At 38.2% G+C, this 15,127-nt stretch overlaps 1 protein-coding gene across 2 annotated transcripts in view; it reads right to left on the reverse strand.

The window, feature by feature from the left end:
- Positions 1-4,110: 4,110 nt before the first annotated feature.
- HSPBAP1 (HSPB1 associated protein 1) overlaps positions 4,111-15,127 on the reverse strand; it is an 82,320-nt gene continuing 71,303 nt past the window's right edge. For both annotated transcript variants that reach the window (XM_070730208.1, XM_070730213.1), the window contains exons 6-8: positions 13,036-13,119; positions 7,925-8,035; positions 4,111-4,884 (exon numbers count right to left, since the gene is read on the reverse strand). In XM_070730208.1, coding sequence (XP_070586309.1) covers positions 4,327-4,884; positions 7,925-8,035; positions 13,036-13,119 — 753 coding nt within the window. In that variant the 3' untranslated portion in view covers positions 4,111-4,326. The remainder of the gene's footprint in view (positions 4,885-7,924; positions 8,036-13,035; positions 13,120-15,127) is intronic.

Genomic DNA, 15,127 nt, shown 5'->3' on the forward strand with positions numbered 1-15,127 from the left:
TGCCAATGGGCTATTCTTTCCAATAGGGATGATAAACATTGAAGCCTAGTGGGAGCACATAATTGATTATTAAAACAAAATTAGAGAAGTATTTTCAATGGTTGGTGTACCACATAAGCAGGTTCTCTCCTAATATGGCAAGTGGTGAAAGCAACCATATTTGACCATGGACAATTCAAATCTTGCTTTAGAATAGGCTTTTCTTAAAATATGTGTCCGACTCAATGACAGGTATTTTTCTGGCTGAAGAAATAGTTTTATTTTTAGTCAACCAACCCAGGGATCTCTTTTTAAGTCAATAATTCTATGTCAGTTTGAGCACTAATATTTAGGACTTTTCATTTTAAACATTTCCCATGCCTGGGAGGCCCTTGAGAGTCGATGCTGGGTAGAAAAATCCATGTTGTGAAATGACTTTAGAAAGTTAGCTGACCCACGAGTTGGGTTGTACTTATGTATTAAGCATATTTTGGGAAGTCTGTCGGGGTCTATTGAACTGATCTTCTGGCACTATGTACAAAATTGAATTATTAAATGACTAAGGAATGGATACCTGTTTCTGCTCTGACCGCAGTGGCAGATGTGTTTTGTCAGTCCACCGTACGCATCTTAAAAAATTGATCTGAACTTGTTTAAGTAGGATAGCTTTACATGGGGTGAGGTATCATCAATACGCCGATGATACCCAGTTGTACATCTCCACCCCATGTCCAGTCAACGAAGCAGTAGAAGTGATGTGCCGGTGCCTGGAGGCTATTGGGGCCTGGATGGGTGTCAACAAACTCAAACTCAACCCAGACAAGACGGAGTGGCTGTGGGTTTTGCCTCCCAAGGACAATTCTATCTGTCCGTCCATTACCCTGGGGGGGGGAATTATTGACCCCCTCAGAGAGGGTCTGCAACTTGGGCGTCCTCCTCGATCCACAGCTCACATTAGAGAAACACCTTTCAGCTGTGGCGAGGGGGGCGTTTGCCCAGGTTCGCCTGGTGCGCCAGTTACGGCCCTATTTGGACCGGGAGTCATTGCTCACAGTCATTCATGCCCTCATCACCTCAAGGCTCGACTACTGTAACGCTCTCTACATGGGGCTACCTTTGAAAAGTGTTCGGAAACTTCAGATCGTGCAGAATGCAGCTGCGAGAGCAATTATGGGCTTCTCTAAGTATGCCCATATTACTCCAACACTCCGCAGTGTGCATTGGTTGCCGATCAGTTTCCGGTCACAATTCAAAGTGTTGGTTATGACCTATAAAGCCCTTCATGGCACCGGACCAGAATATCTTCGGGACCGCCTCCTGCCGCACGAATCCCAGCGACCGGTTAGGTCCCACAGAGTTGGCCTTCTTCGGGTCCTGTCGACTAAACAATGCCGTCTGGCGGGACCCAGGAGAAGAGCCTTCTCTGTGGGGGCCCCGACCCTCTGGAACCAGCTTCCCCCTGAGATTAGGATTGCCCCCACCCTCCCTGCCTTTCGTAAACTCCTTAAGACCCACCTCTGCCATCAGGCATGGGGGAACTAAAACATCTCCCCCTTGCCCATGTTGTTTTGCCATTTGATTGATTGACTGTGTGCCTGTTTTTATATATATTGGGACTGTTTTATGAATTTATGAATTTTAAATTGTAATTAGATTGGTGAGCATTGGATTTGTTATTATGTACTGTTTTTTGTTATTGTTGTGAGCCGCCCCGAGTTTGCGGAGAGGGGCGGCATATAAATCCAATAAATCTAATCTAATCTAATCTAAGGCCCCGCAGTTCTGAACATACAGTAGATAAGCATTGGGATTAATTTTATCCTAAATAATATTCTAGAACATTTAACACTGGCTCATATTATTCCCAATTTGCCTAAAAACCATTTTGGTCTAAATCTATTATCTGATTCAATATTAATTTTATCCTAAATACTTTCATTATAGTGGTTATAATGTAGCTTGGTACCTATAGTTAAATGACTTGTATAATATTTAGAACTTACCTCAGGCCCTTGCTGGGTTTCTTTTCAAATGATTTAGCCATGACCCAGCGCTTGCAAAAACACTCCTGCATAGGAAAAAGAACTCACTTGTTCAATAGACTCAGCATTTATTTCATATATTTGACATTTTAGATTTGATTTTATTGATGTTTAAAAATTAAGAGCATATTAAGAATTTAGCTTTTGCAGCAAACGCCTGAGGCCATTAATAGTCCATGGTCTGAAAAATAAGTTCTGATCCCTGGGTTAGCCTTAGAAGACAACTTCCCGATCCATTGGTAAAATCTGGCTTGTTAAGAATGCTAGTTTATTTTTAGTTGGCAACTTAGTTCAAATTTACCACCAAGCAAAGCTTCACTTCTTTAAAAGTGGAACAAAGCTGAGCTAAAATCTTTTTTGTCTACATGAATGGGATTCTTTCTTGGGATATGTTTCCAGGTATTTCAATAAAGTCGAACCATGATAAATTGATTTAGAAGTCTAATTATATATTGGATTGTAAGTGGGTGCTCTGAATGACTTTTCTGAACGATTAACAGCATCAGTGCTGAAGCCTTAAGCACTGCAAATAAAGGGCTACATCCATTTTTGAACATCCCTGTTTGATAATGCTACTGAAAACTGTTCAGTTGGTTAGTACTCAAAGGAAAACAGTTCGTAACAATTCAGTAGGCATCAATATTCATATTTTAGGACAATCAATGTGGTTTGGGAACAAATCTTTGCTGTAGGCACAAACCATGAAAATACGTCTTGATCTCTTCTGCCTATTGATGTTCACTTCCTTTCTCCAGCAATGTATGGTAGTCAGAAATCAATGGGTTTAATCCACAGATTTGGGAAGAATTTTCAGATTTTCAGTGCTCAAGGCAGTAACCCAAAGGGAAGTCTAGGAATATATAAATGGGAAACCTAAGCTTGTGTTTACATCTTAGGTGCTTTGTGCATTTACTAATTGGAAGTTGTTTTGCAAAGATACCAGCCAAGCAGATTCTAGTGGTGGAGCAAAATATTAGACAAGATGATACATTTTGGCGTTTGTGCGTACTATTAAAGCGTTGCTGAGCTGAGAAGTATATTTTAGGGATTGTGTTGATACTTTACTTGCCTTTTTTGCTTTGCACTTCATTGGTCCTTTATTTCATGTCTTAAATTACTATTATTTTATTATTTTATTTTAGGATTATATTATATTATTTTACGATTATCACTGTTGTTTTAAAAGGCAAGATAGAAATCTATTAAGCTTTCTACAGTTTGTGTGAAGCTGCAGTTTATCAACAAGTTTCAGCAGAAAGAAAATAATCAGTAAATTACACAATGGGATGATGAGGTTTTTTTTATGGGTACAAAAGATGTAGCACACAGCATATTACTACAGCCTTCCTCATAAAAGAGGATGCTTTTGCTCACATGTTCTGGATTTTGTAGTGCAACATATCTGGATGGCACTGAATTCAAAAAGGTTGGGGTGTCCATCTTTAAGAAAGGACAACTTTGTATAGGGAATTTAATCATTGTATATGGCAAAGATTAAATGCATTTATGATAGCACATATTTTGGTAGACTAGAGTCCAGAGGTAGGATTCAGCAGGTTCTAACCAGGTTCTGACTAGGACCTGTAGCGGAAATTTTGAGTAGTTTGGAGAACCAGTAAAATACCACATCTGACTGGGCCTGCCCACATCTATTCTCTGCCTCCCAATTCCCAGCTGATTGAGAGGAAATAGGTATTGTGCAGTAACGTTCCCCTGGAGTGGGGAGAGAATGGAGATTTTACAGTATCCTTCCCCTGCCATGCCCACCAAGCCACACCCACGGAACTGGTAGTAACAAATTTGAATCCCACCACTGCTAGTCCATTAGCCATATAGGAATTAGATGGCTGGAGGAAAAATACTTAATCCCTGAAAAATAGACATAACTGCCCCCCACTTATTTTGAGTTAATTCTGTAATAACATGAGTTTTTGATTAGAAATACTTTTTCAATATCGCCTTTGGATTAGATAAACTAATCTCTCTCTGATTCAGCAGCAATGTCTAATGTGTCGGAACAATAATGTCATTAACCTGACAGATCTATTCAAAAGTTCCTAAGATGATAGCAGTATTATGAAAGCCTATAAACCTTTAGGTGAAATATTTATTATGATTACTGCCACTGTGTATAATACCATTATGCTCCTACAGTATTACCTGCCCCATATTACCTTTCACAGGCTTAACCATTACACTAAGTCTTACATTTGTACTTTTCAAAATGCCTTTCAATCCTTATTTGCTAGTTCTCAAAAAGTTCAGGACCTTCCAGAGTACATTTTGTCATTGCTTTTTAAAAAATTTATTTCAATGGATTCGAAATGTTCACTTTCTCCAATAAAAGACGAGCTATTAAACCCACGACTCGTGGGCTCAGTGCACATTCTAGCAAATCATTTGTAGAAATGAGAGTTTGTGGGAAACTGGTCATGCATTCTACATCCTCCACAAGGGTTCCAGTGTCAGTTGTCATCCCAGATGTCTTCCCAGCAGGATGTAACTTTCCAAAATGTCTCTCACTTTCACTGGCAAGGTTTGTATTGTCATGTTCAGCTACTCCAGTTGGGTAGGTTTCCTGGGACTGTGGTAAAATCTGAAAAAGGCTCGGTCCAAAGGGAATTGTTGTCAGCTTTTCTGTTTTAATTACTGTTCTGATAGAGTCACAGGGTTTAGATTTTATGCACTCAGATTCTGTATCGATCTGTACTTTCCTCCTCTTGCATGATTCTTGAAGAATTCCATCAGTACTGTGCATTTGAGAGAACTGGTCCTTAATTCTACTTGTTTTCTGATGTTCTAAATAGGAAGACAGGGCTTTGTTTAAATACTCAAGGTTGGTATTATGGGAGGTTACCTCAACCTGGTAAAAAAGAGAAAGAAAATAGAATTCAAGCTAATATCTACATGATATTTCTTGAAGCAGTTTCCTGCCAGAAGCTATTCTCATTATTTTTATTTGCTTTGTTTTTTCTCTTGTGAGGATTTAAATACCGGTATATTATTATTATTATTATTATTATTATTATTATTATTATTATTATTATTATTATTAATTAGATTTGTATGCCGCCCCTCTCCGCAGACTCGGGGCGGCTCAAAACAGTGATAAAAACAGTATACAATGACAAATCTAATATTAAAAGTCTATAATAATAAATCTAACATTAAAAGTCTAAAAAAACCCATTGTTTAAAAAATCACACATACAACATACCATACATAAAACTGCATAGGCAAGGGGAGATATCTCAGTTCCCCCATGCCTGACGACAGAGGTGGGTTTTAAGGAGTTTCCGAAAGGCAAGGAGGGTGGGGGCAATCCTAATCTCCGGGGGGAGCTGGTTCCAGAGGGTTGGGGCCACCACAGAGAAGGCTCTTCCCCTGGGTCCCGCCAGACCACATTGTTTTGTCGACGGGACCCGGAGAAGGCCAACTCTGTGGGACCTAACCGGCCAATGGGATTCGTGCGGCAGAAGGGGGTCTTGCAGATATTCTATGCACATGGATATACACAGACACATGACTACATACATATATTTTATTTATCTCTGTTCCTCTTTTACCTCACCATCCTTAAATTTGAAAAAGTGCAGTGGCTTAACATCCTTTTTATTTATTTATTTCAGGTGAAAAAAACATCCTTGGGGTGTTTTTTTTGATAAATTTCAGTTAAGTGGTGTTTCTATAGAGATCAATCAAAATATTGGAAAATACTGTATAAGTTTTTGTGCTGCTCTAAACTCTTCATCAAAGTGGGATGGAGGAAAAAAAAGAGGGATTGGGGAAAAATCATTAGTTAAAACCAATGGGCTTCATCACAGCTGTCAAACTCACCATGTCACTTAAATTGTAATTAGATTGGTGGGCATTGGATTTGGTATTATGTACTGTGCTGGTTTTTTTAAAATTATTATTGTTGTGAGCCGCCCCGAGTTTGCGGAGAGGGGCGGCATATAAATCCAATAAATCTAATCTAATCTAATCTAATCTAATCTAATCTAATCACTTTGCCATCACATGATGTTTTGCAACATTTTCCCCATTCGCGAAGCTGGGTGGGCATAGCCTGCAGGTGATACATCTGGCCCATGGGCCACCAGTATGATACCCCTAGGCTAGATGTAAAGACCACAAGGTCTTAAAAATAATTTAAAATTTTTTTCATTAAAATTTTAAAGTTACCTTTTAGAGCAAGTCTCAAGCAGCCTGAAAAAATTCTCAGAGCTAGACTCAAAAACATTGGCACAACAGGGAAAAAAATGATTGATCTCTATTTCTGAAAATATATGCCAGGATTTTCTCTAAATCTGTCTCTTGTCCCACAAGAAGTACTATATTTAGATCGACACAGTATTACTTTCATTTAAAATATTTTGTGGTACATCCCATGACATGAGGTGAACATTTTCCCCATCCAATCAAGTATATTTGGGTCATGAGAGAAGAGAATCCAATCTATCAGCTGGGTTCAGCTCTATACACCTTTATTTTGAAGAATAGAATAGAACAGAACAGAATAAAGTAAAATAGAATTCTTTATTGGCCAAGTGTGATTGGACACACGAGAAATTGTATCTTATATAACACTTATATCTCTGCTTTTTTGAGCCTTTTTTGAGCTGAGTGGTTAAAGTGCAGCACTACAGGCTACTTCAGCTAACTGCTAGCTGTAGTTCAGCAGTTCAAATCTCATCACCGGCTCAAGGTTGACTCAGCATTCCATCCTTCTGAGGTGGGTAAAATGAGGGCCCAGATTGTTTGGGGCAATATGCTGATTCTGTAAACCACTTAGAGAGGCCTGTAAAAGCACTATGAAGCAGTATATAAGTCTAAATGCTATTTCAATGAATTCAAAGTGGGTTCAGAAAATAAAGTAATTTAAAAAGATAATTTTCATAGACCCCCAAATTAAACAACACAGAAAATAAAAGGTATCAAAACATAAGAACCAGCATGCAAAAACACTTGGAACCAACAGAAATGTAATAGTCAAAAACTTCCAAAAATCTCTGTGCTTTAGGCAGACACCTGAAGGCATTATGTAAATCTGGACCCAGATTGCTGGGGCAATATGCTTACTCTCTATAAACTGCTTAGAGAGGGCTGTAAAGCACTGTGAAGCGGTATATAAGTCTAATTGCTATTGCTATTTCCCATTTAAAACCCAGGAAGTATAGGTGAATTATTGTACATTATTCTTCCTCCTAAAAGTGAATTCTCCATGCTATGCTTGAGGCATAAATCTTTTTACTCAACTATTACAGGCAGCTGGAGGAGCACTAAATAACCCATTGGAGGAGGAGCTAATGGTTGAATCTTATGATCAAATAACTAATATTCTGTGAATTGCAGCGATTCTTCTATAATTTTGAATGAAAAGTTACTGTAAATAATAGCAGCAGTTTAAAAATTAAGCATAACAGATTTTTGTTTGTAACTGTAATATTCTAAGTGGCAATTAATATTGATAAGTGTTTACTATTTTTATTTTCAATTCTTTAAGCTTTCTAAATAGAAGGATGTTAATAATTTTAAACTGGGTTATACAAACATTGCTGAATTAAAATCACGCAATGTATCAATATTTATTACATTATCCCCCCAAAAAACCTCCAAAACATTTACTATTCTCAGATTGCTAAATCCACTGGTTGTGTGTCATGTACAAAATAGCAAATCCATATCTCAGAGAAGGGTATGGTACTCAGCCTGCACCAATATCACATTTCTGGCTTAGTACCAAATCTAAGATCAAATGGAACAGCCATAGATATTCGTTCTTAGTCATTCTGGAGATGCTAATCATTGCTGCATACTGAGGCAGGGATCGCCAACCTTATAATGATACCATTCAGGCAAAAATGCCCCAAAAGTTTAGAGGATAAAATGAAGAGGAAAACCTCTGTTGGGTTTAGCCAAGAATCTGTGTCACTGGGATTTTCTGCAGCCTTGATTGCACATATCATTGTTCGAGTTATTGCCTCTTCTATGCGGGCTTCGTGATCTGCATCCTATGAAAAAAAGAAAGGAAAACGTAGGATATTTTGAATATATGGAAAGGACTTTGGTTAGCAGGAGAAGAAACATTTAGATATGCTAAGTCAATGTATTTTGAAGTTGTGATTATTCCTTTGGCACTTGGTCTAAACCAGTGATTCTCAATCTTGGCCTCTTTAAAGATATGTAGCCTTCAACACCCAGATTTCCCCAGCCAGTCTTGTTGGTTGAAGAATTCTGGGAGCTGAAGTCCACCCATCTAAAAGGGGCCAAAGTTGAGAGACACTGGTCTTAATGGTAGGATATGGCGGTGGAGAGACGGTATGCTTCATTTTATAATTACATTATAAAGGATCGCTAATATTTAGATTAATGAAAATTTATCTAGCAGTTCTAAAAGCTCTGGAATACTTTCTTATATTATACAAATCACAGCACTCATGTGTGATTTCCCAAATAGACAGACAGGGCAATTAACATCCCTTATTATTTTATCTGGGATTTCATGATTTCATAAAATGCCCATAAAAGCTGCCTGATCAAACAATTATATAATTTTTCCTAATTGGCAGTTGTTCTATTGCATAAGTGTCTTGTTAAATTGAGACTTATGAACTTTAATTTATACCAGAGGGATATCATCTAATATATAGAGTCTTAATTTAGGAAGATCAAAAAGGCATGTCCCAAACTCTATCTCTCAAGGATTTAAGCTCTTAAACACATACATACTTTCTGCTTCACACACAAATTACTAGGAGAACACAAAAATTATTCTAAATTCCAGAGAGCCTGCTGTCATCTGACAGTATTACTACCAACTCACTAATATATTATTGCAGTCTTACACAGCAACAGAAGGGTGAAAAAGACAGCATTGACTTTAATGAAGGATATCAGCACGCAGTGTTTTAAAGATGAAACAAGAATTCCATAATTGATTCTTACATGCTACAAGGTGTCATGTCTTTCTTGGGTGCCTTTAGGCAGTGAAATACAAAGACTAATTTAGGATTTCACTAAGACATGCTGCCTTGGAAAGCAAAACCTTCATGTTTAGCAGAATTGCTTGGAGCTAGGGACAGTTCCAGGGCAACAAAGAACAAAATCATTGCATAGAATGATATTGGTGGCCACAATCCTGGAGGCAGAATGAAGAAGTAGGGCTTGTTTGCTTGAATTATGAAAACCGGGATATAGCAAAGATATACCAAGATGCAACCTTTGCTCTTATCAGTAGCCTGCAACTTTCCTACAGAAACTCTTCAAAAAAAAAATCCTCCTTCCTCTCTTCCTATTTTCTCTGCCTTAGAGGAAGGCAGAGGGGCTGGAAGGTGAAGGGCTACCAAAATCTTTACTACGACACTGTGGGCGTGGCTTATGCAAGACGCCCTTGCCCATTTTCACTACCCCACTGCATTTCCCCCATCTGGGCGGTAGCCCACCCCTGTTTACTTCCTATCATTTATTGCCATAATTGTGCAAACTTAATAGGCCATTTGCGTTTCTGATGATGCCGTGTCACATTTATATCAGATAACTCATATTTGTGTGAAAGAATGCAATTATAATTTGCAAATTAACAGAGCTTTCTGGTAAGCCAAATTTTGGTTACGTTCCAACCAGATTTTAGCATCCTACCTCCAAGGTTGTACTTTATATCTTGGGATAGGATTGCTTTAAAACATTCAACAGAAGCACTTGTACCTTGTTTCCAATACAAACACATTGTAAATGCAGAAGTGATTTCTATGGGCAATGTAGTCTATGCAGATCATGTATCAATTCCTCTCACCCCTAGATAGTGGCTCAAGCTAAAGCAATGCAAACCTCCCTTATATTAGTGCAATATAATGCACTACAAAGAGCTAGTTTGTTGTAGTGGTTAGAACAGGCTAGAAACCAGGAGACTTCTTTCTTTCTTTCTTTCTTTCTTTCTTTCTTTCTTTCTTTCCCCTTCTTCCCTCCCTCCATTTCTCTTCTCCCTCCAAATTTCTTTTGAAATCTTGCCAAGAAAACTATAAGCATTTGACCAGCCAGTCAATAAGAGTCAACAATGACTCACAGTCACAAAAAAGAGTGAAATATAGTGCAATATTAGAGGTTGAATGCAATGCTTTTCTTTTAAGTCTTTTCATTAATAAATTGGATAATACCAGCTCTGGATATTCAGAAGAAACCCTTGTAGAATTTATAATTGCATTATGTCTTAACAATTTTATTTCAAATGTTATTGCTGCTGAATAAATACTTAGGGAAGATTTTCTTACTACTCGTTTTTCTGATGACCACACAAGGAATATTTAATTTAATTTAATTTATTTAATTTCTAAGCCACCCAATTCCTAGTGGACTCTGGACGGCATGCAGTCATAGGCAATATAAAACAATAAAATATATAACATTAAGTAACACAAAAATATAAACTAGTAAAAAACCCAAACATTATTTCAATAACATTAATCTTTCTGGAGCCAAGTAGTTGTTCTATGACCCCCCCAAGCCTGCCAACAGAGCCATGTTCTCACAGCATCTATAGAATTATGGTACAGAGTAAATTCAAAGTAAAATGGACATTCCACAAAAATTGCTACCATTCAGGGATAACTTTCTCTAGCAGGCTTGTACGGTAATATTGTTTCCCACAGACTCTTTAACACAACACAGCTTCCTAAGTCTGAAACATTTAGCCTCACCTATTAGCATCTGAAATAATGCATATTTAGAGCAGCTTATCTTAGCCATATGAAAATTGTCAGGCTTTCAGGGTACTGCAACTCTGAAAAGTTCATTCTGCCTGATGAAGCCCATGAATAATATTAATCACTTATCTTAGAATGCAAACTTTGGCATGGTCTCAATGTGTCAGAAGCAAACTAAACCCTGCTCCTCTTATTGTAAAGCATGAGGAGAATAATTAATTGTATCAGCAGAGCGGCTGAAACTGGCATGGCACTCCCTTATCATATCAATACGATAGCAGCTGCTTATTGCCATAAGCCAGAGTACTGCTTGAGTGAATAATGGAAATGTTCTTGATATTACTTTTTAACATCTATCTCATGCATTGTTTTTCCAAGATGGATAAGCCTACATCGAGAAAGGCATGTTGCCATCATCTCTGGGCATAATAGGATATGATACTTCTTTTTATTGTTTTGTATCTATTTATATCTGTATTTGCACTATTTGTGGTAAGCCGCCCTGAGTTCTTTGGGATTGGGTGGTATAGAAGTTGAATAAACAAACAAACAAACAAACAAACAAATCAGCTGTCACCATAAAGAGTAGTCCTAGCATTACTCACGTTAAGCAATCTCCATGCTCAACTTATATTGTTTGTGAGATTTTTAAATTTGGAAAGAGTGGTTATGGCAAGCAAAATTGCAATGTATTGAACCTGCTTACTTTTTTACTCTTACAGGGTGCGTTCCAAAAGTAATGCAATTTTTTAAAAAGTAATTTATTGAACAGATTTGCACAAACACTTAAAAATCTTCAAAGTATTGTCCTTGGGCATCTACACATTTTTTCCAGCGACCCTGCCATGACCGGTATGCGCCCTAGAAGGCGTCTTTGGGGACCTCTCACAAGGTCGCTTCGTCACTGCTGATTGGATCTCCTCTATGGACGAAAAACGGGTTCCTTTCAGGGCTGGGAACAAAAAGAAGTCTGCTGGGACAATGTCAGGACTATGGGGCAGCGTTGGCACCTGGTGTCTGGCCAAGAATTTGCGAACTCGGTCATGGCAGAGTTGCTGGAAAAAATGTGTAGAGGCCCAAGGACAGTACTTTGAAGAATTTTAAGTGTTTGTGCAAATCTGTTCAATAAATTACTTTTTTTTAAAATTGCATTACTTTTGGAATGCACCCTGTAAATATATGGGTTATCCTGAGAGGTGTGGGGAAATAATGCATAAAGCATCTTATACCTATGTGTGTGTGTGTGTGTGTGTGTGTGTGTGGAAAATGCTAGGAGATCATTAGTCACCACTGGAAAACCATCAGCGTCCCACCCTACTATACCCAGTATTTCTTAACATATCAACTCAGCCCCAACCTACAATTAGGAGATCATGCTAATCTACTTTTTGAACAAAATATAAAGGCACTCTCTTTATCTAATAGCGGGTGTTTCAAATTTCCTCCTCCATATCCTCTGAAAATGATCTGTCTCCTGATCAAAGGATGTAGATTTATTGGCTTTGTGCTAAAAAAAACCCCTGCTCTGTGATCTGTCAAACTTGTTGAAATACATTTGTATAGATTTTTAACTACACAAGAAAACAGAGCCTGGAATGGATTTCTAATCCCATCAAGCTTCAATGATACCTCTTTCCAATCTCCTCTCCATGTATTTGATGTCGGATGGATGAAGAGACCATGTCTACTTCTGTTACAAATCATCCTCTCAGGTTTCATTTCTACCTACATCACTTTGATTTAAAATTTATGCAATCAAGATGTTGGAATTATGTAACATAATTTATGTATGTGGTATATTACAGATTATAAATGGATGGGCCTCTTGTGGGCCTCAATGATTCAGTGCTAGGGAACCCGAAAGGAATGGAAGGGGGATGGAAAAAAGAATTATTCTAGTAACTGCTCTGCATATGCATAATACTAATAATACTAACATAATACTAACATAATACTACATATGCATAATACTAATTGACAATAAGGTAGACAGATGTCATGGCCGAGAGCGTAGCTTCATAGTAGCACACATGCTTTCCATACTAAGAACTCCTCATTTAATTGTCAAGATCATTATGGAGAAAAAACACTAGCATGAAATTGTGGGAAATTTGCCAATAAAATATGCTTTTTATTATCAATCCCTGTTATAAAGCAATCCAATAAAATGTATGCTATCAGTGGATTGTTTGTGAATATGCAGGTTGTGATACTCCACATGGTTTGCAGCTGGCAATATTAACAGTTATTAAAATCATTAAACTGATTCAAGTCTTAAAATCGTTTTAAGAAATGGAGAGAAAAAAATGTACCAGTTCAATCCAAGAATTAATGCTAACGGTGATGGGGTCAATGGACTCAACATAATGCCACCAGTGTCTAGGAACCAACAAGACCTGAAACAAAAAGAAATAAGAAGTTGTAAATTCTTTTCTTACAAACATGTATGTTGCACAGGAGCATTACACTAGGGATGCAGAAATGGTTGAAAATGATACTTTTAATATTGGTATAAATCTTTTATCATTTATCTCCCCTTGCAGTTGATACAACTAAGGAATTGTGACTTTTATGGATAATATATTCTGCAGTACCTCTGACCCACTCTTCCAGTCAAATGAATAAATTATAACATATTATAAAAAGTGAAAGAAATAAAATATGCCCTATAGTTTAGTCAGCAATCATAAAATCAAACAACTATGTGAAATACCAATTAAAGAAATGAAATTGTAGAACTATCTGTTAACTTACCATGAACAAATCAATAGGATTGGATAGTATAGGCTGAGAGTTCAGAGACTATCATTATAAATCAGGCATCTTCAACCTTGGCAACTTTAAGCATGATGGACTTCAACTCCCAGAATTCCTCAGCCAGCTGGGGAAAACTGGGTGGGGAATTCTGGGAATTGAAGTCCAGCAGGCTTAAAGTTGCCAAGGTTGAAGACCTTGGCTATAAATGACAGGTAGTCCACGAGTTACGATCGGTTGCTTAGAGAACATTCAAAGTTACGGCTACCTGAAAAGGGGATTTATGATCCAGATCCAAAGCTGGAACAATTGGGCTCCCTCCATATTCATCTGACTTGATAATGTGGCCACATTTATGCCATTTGCAGCATCCCACGGTCACATGACTTTTACAATGGTTTTGCCAAATAGAAATAATTAGTCACTTAACAACCACAGCATTAAACAAGTGCTACAAAATAAATATAATAATAATAATAATACCAACATTGGGTCAGATGGGTTCTATTACGTTCACATGTTTTGATGACTGCTTACAGTTGCCGGCTTAATAAAAGACCATTATTAAAAGCCATAGGTTTTCACAAAAAATGGACAGATTTAAACATATCCTAGAAATAAGTTGGGCATTAGAAATTTGATATCAATCTTCAATGGGAAGCAGGGACATATTTCTTCTACACTGACCATCTAAGCCGTCAATGAGAAGTCTGTAAACAAGGCATGAGGTCAATAAGCCCTCCTCCATACTTTTCTTCTAGCAAACAGTCTTCAGCATTGTGCAACTTCAGGCTCTGAAAGCAACTTGGTCATTTTGAATTTGGGAATTTTTGAAATTGAAGGAAGAAGCAGTCAATCAGCAGCCTTGCTGCTGAAGAGAGTATCTGGCAAAGAAAGGTGCTTCAAGGTCACCATGTCTCACTTGTTCTTGTTATTTTTAAAACCACCCTATCTCCAGAGGTGGGTTTCTACCAGTTCGGACTGGTTCTATAGAACCATTTGAAAATGGCGGCTCGGGTCCCTGGAAGCTAGGCCTGCCACGCCCCCAAGCCTGTTTTCTCAGTGGCACATAGGTGCCACCATTTTGTCTTTTGCCTCTGCACATGCATAGAAGCTTTTTTTAGTACTACGAATGCGCATGTGCGTCCCTGAGCAAACCAGTAGTAGTGGAATCCGGAACCCACCCCTACCTATCTCCAGCCAAAATAAAACCCTTTCTTTGTCTTGTTCAACAAGTATTTACAATTTGGTGGTGATGGGGGGCATTGATAAGAACATTTGGGATGGGAGGTTATATGTCACAATTCAAAGTGTTGGTAATGACCTTTAAAGCCCTACATGGCATTGGACCAGAATACCTCCGGAACCATCTTTTGCTGCACGAATCCCAGCGGCTGATAAGTCCCACAGAGTTGGCCTTTTCCGGCTCCCGTCGACAAAACAATGTCGTTTGGCGGGCCCTAGGGGAAGAGCCTTCTCTGTGACGTCCCTGGCCTTCTGGAACCAACTCCCCCCGGAGATTAGAACGGCCCCCACCCTACTTTCACAAGTTACTCAAGACCCACCAGTATCACCAGGCATGGGGGAACTAAGACATCTCCCCCAGGCTTTTTATATTTCATGTTTGGTATGTATGTGCTGTATGGTTTT

Source organism: Erythrolamprus reginae, chromosome 1, assembly GCF_031021105.1.
Source record: "Erythrolamprus reginae isolate rEryReg1 chromosome 1, rEryReg1.hap1, whole genome shotgun sequence".
NCBI classification, from domain to species: Eukaryota; Metazoa; Chordata; class Lepidosauria; order Squamata; family Dipsadidae; genus Erythrolamprus; species Erythrolamprus reginae.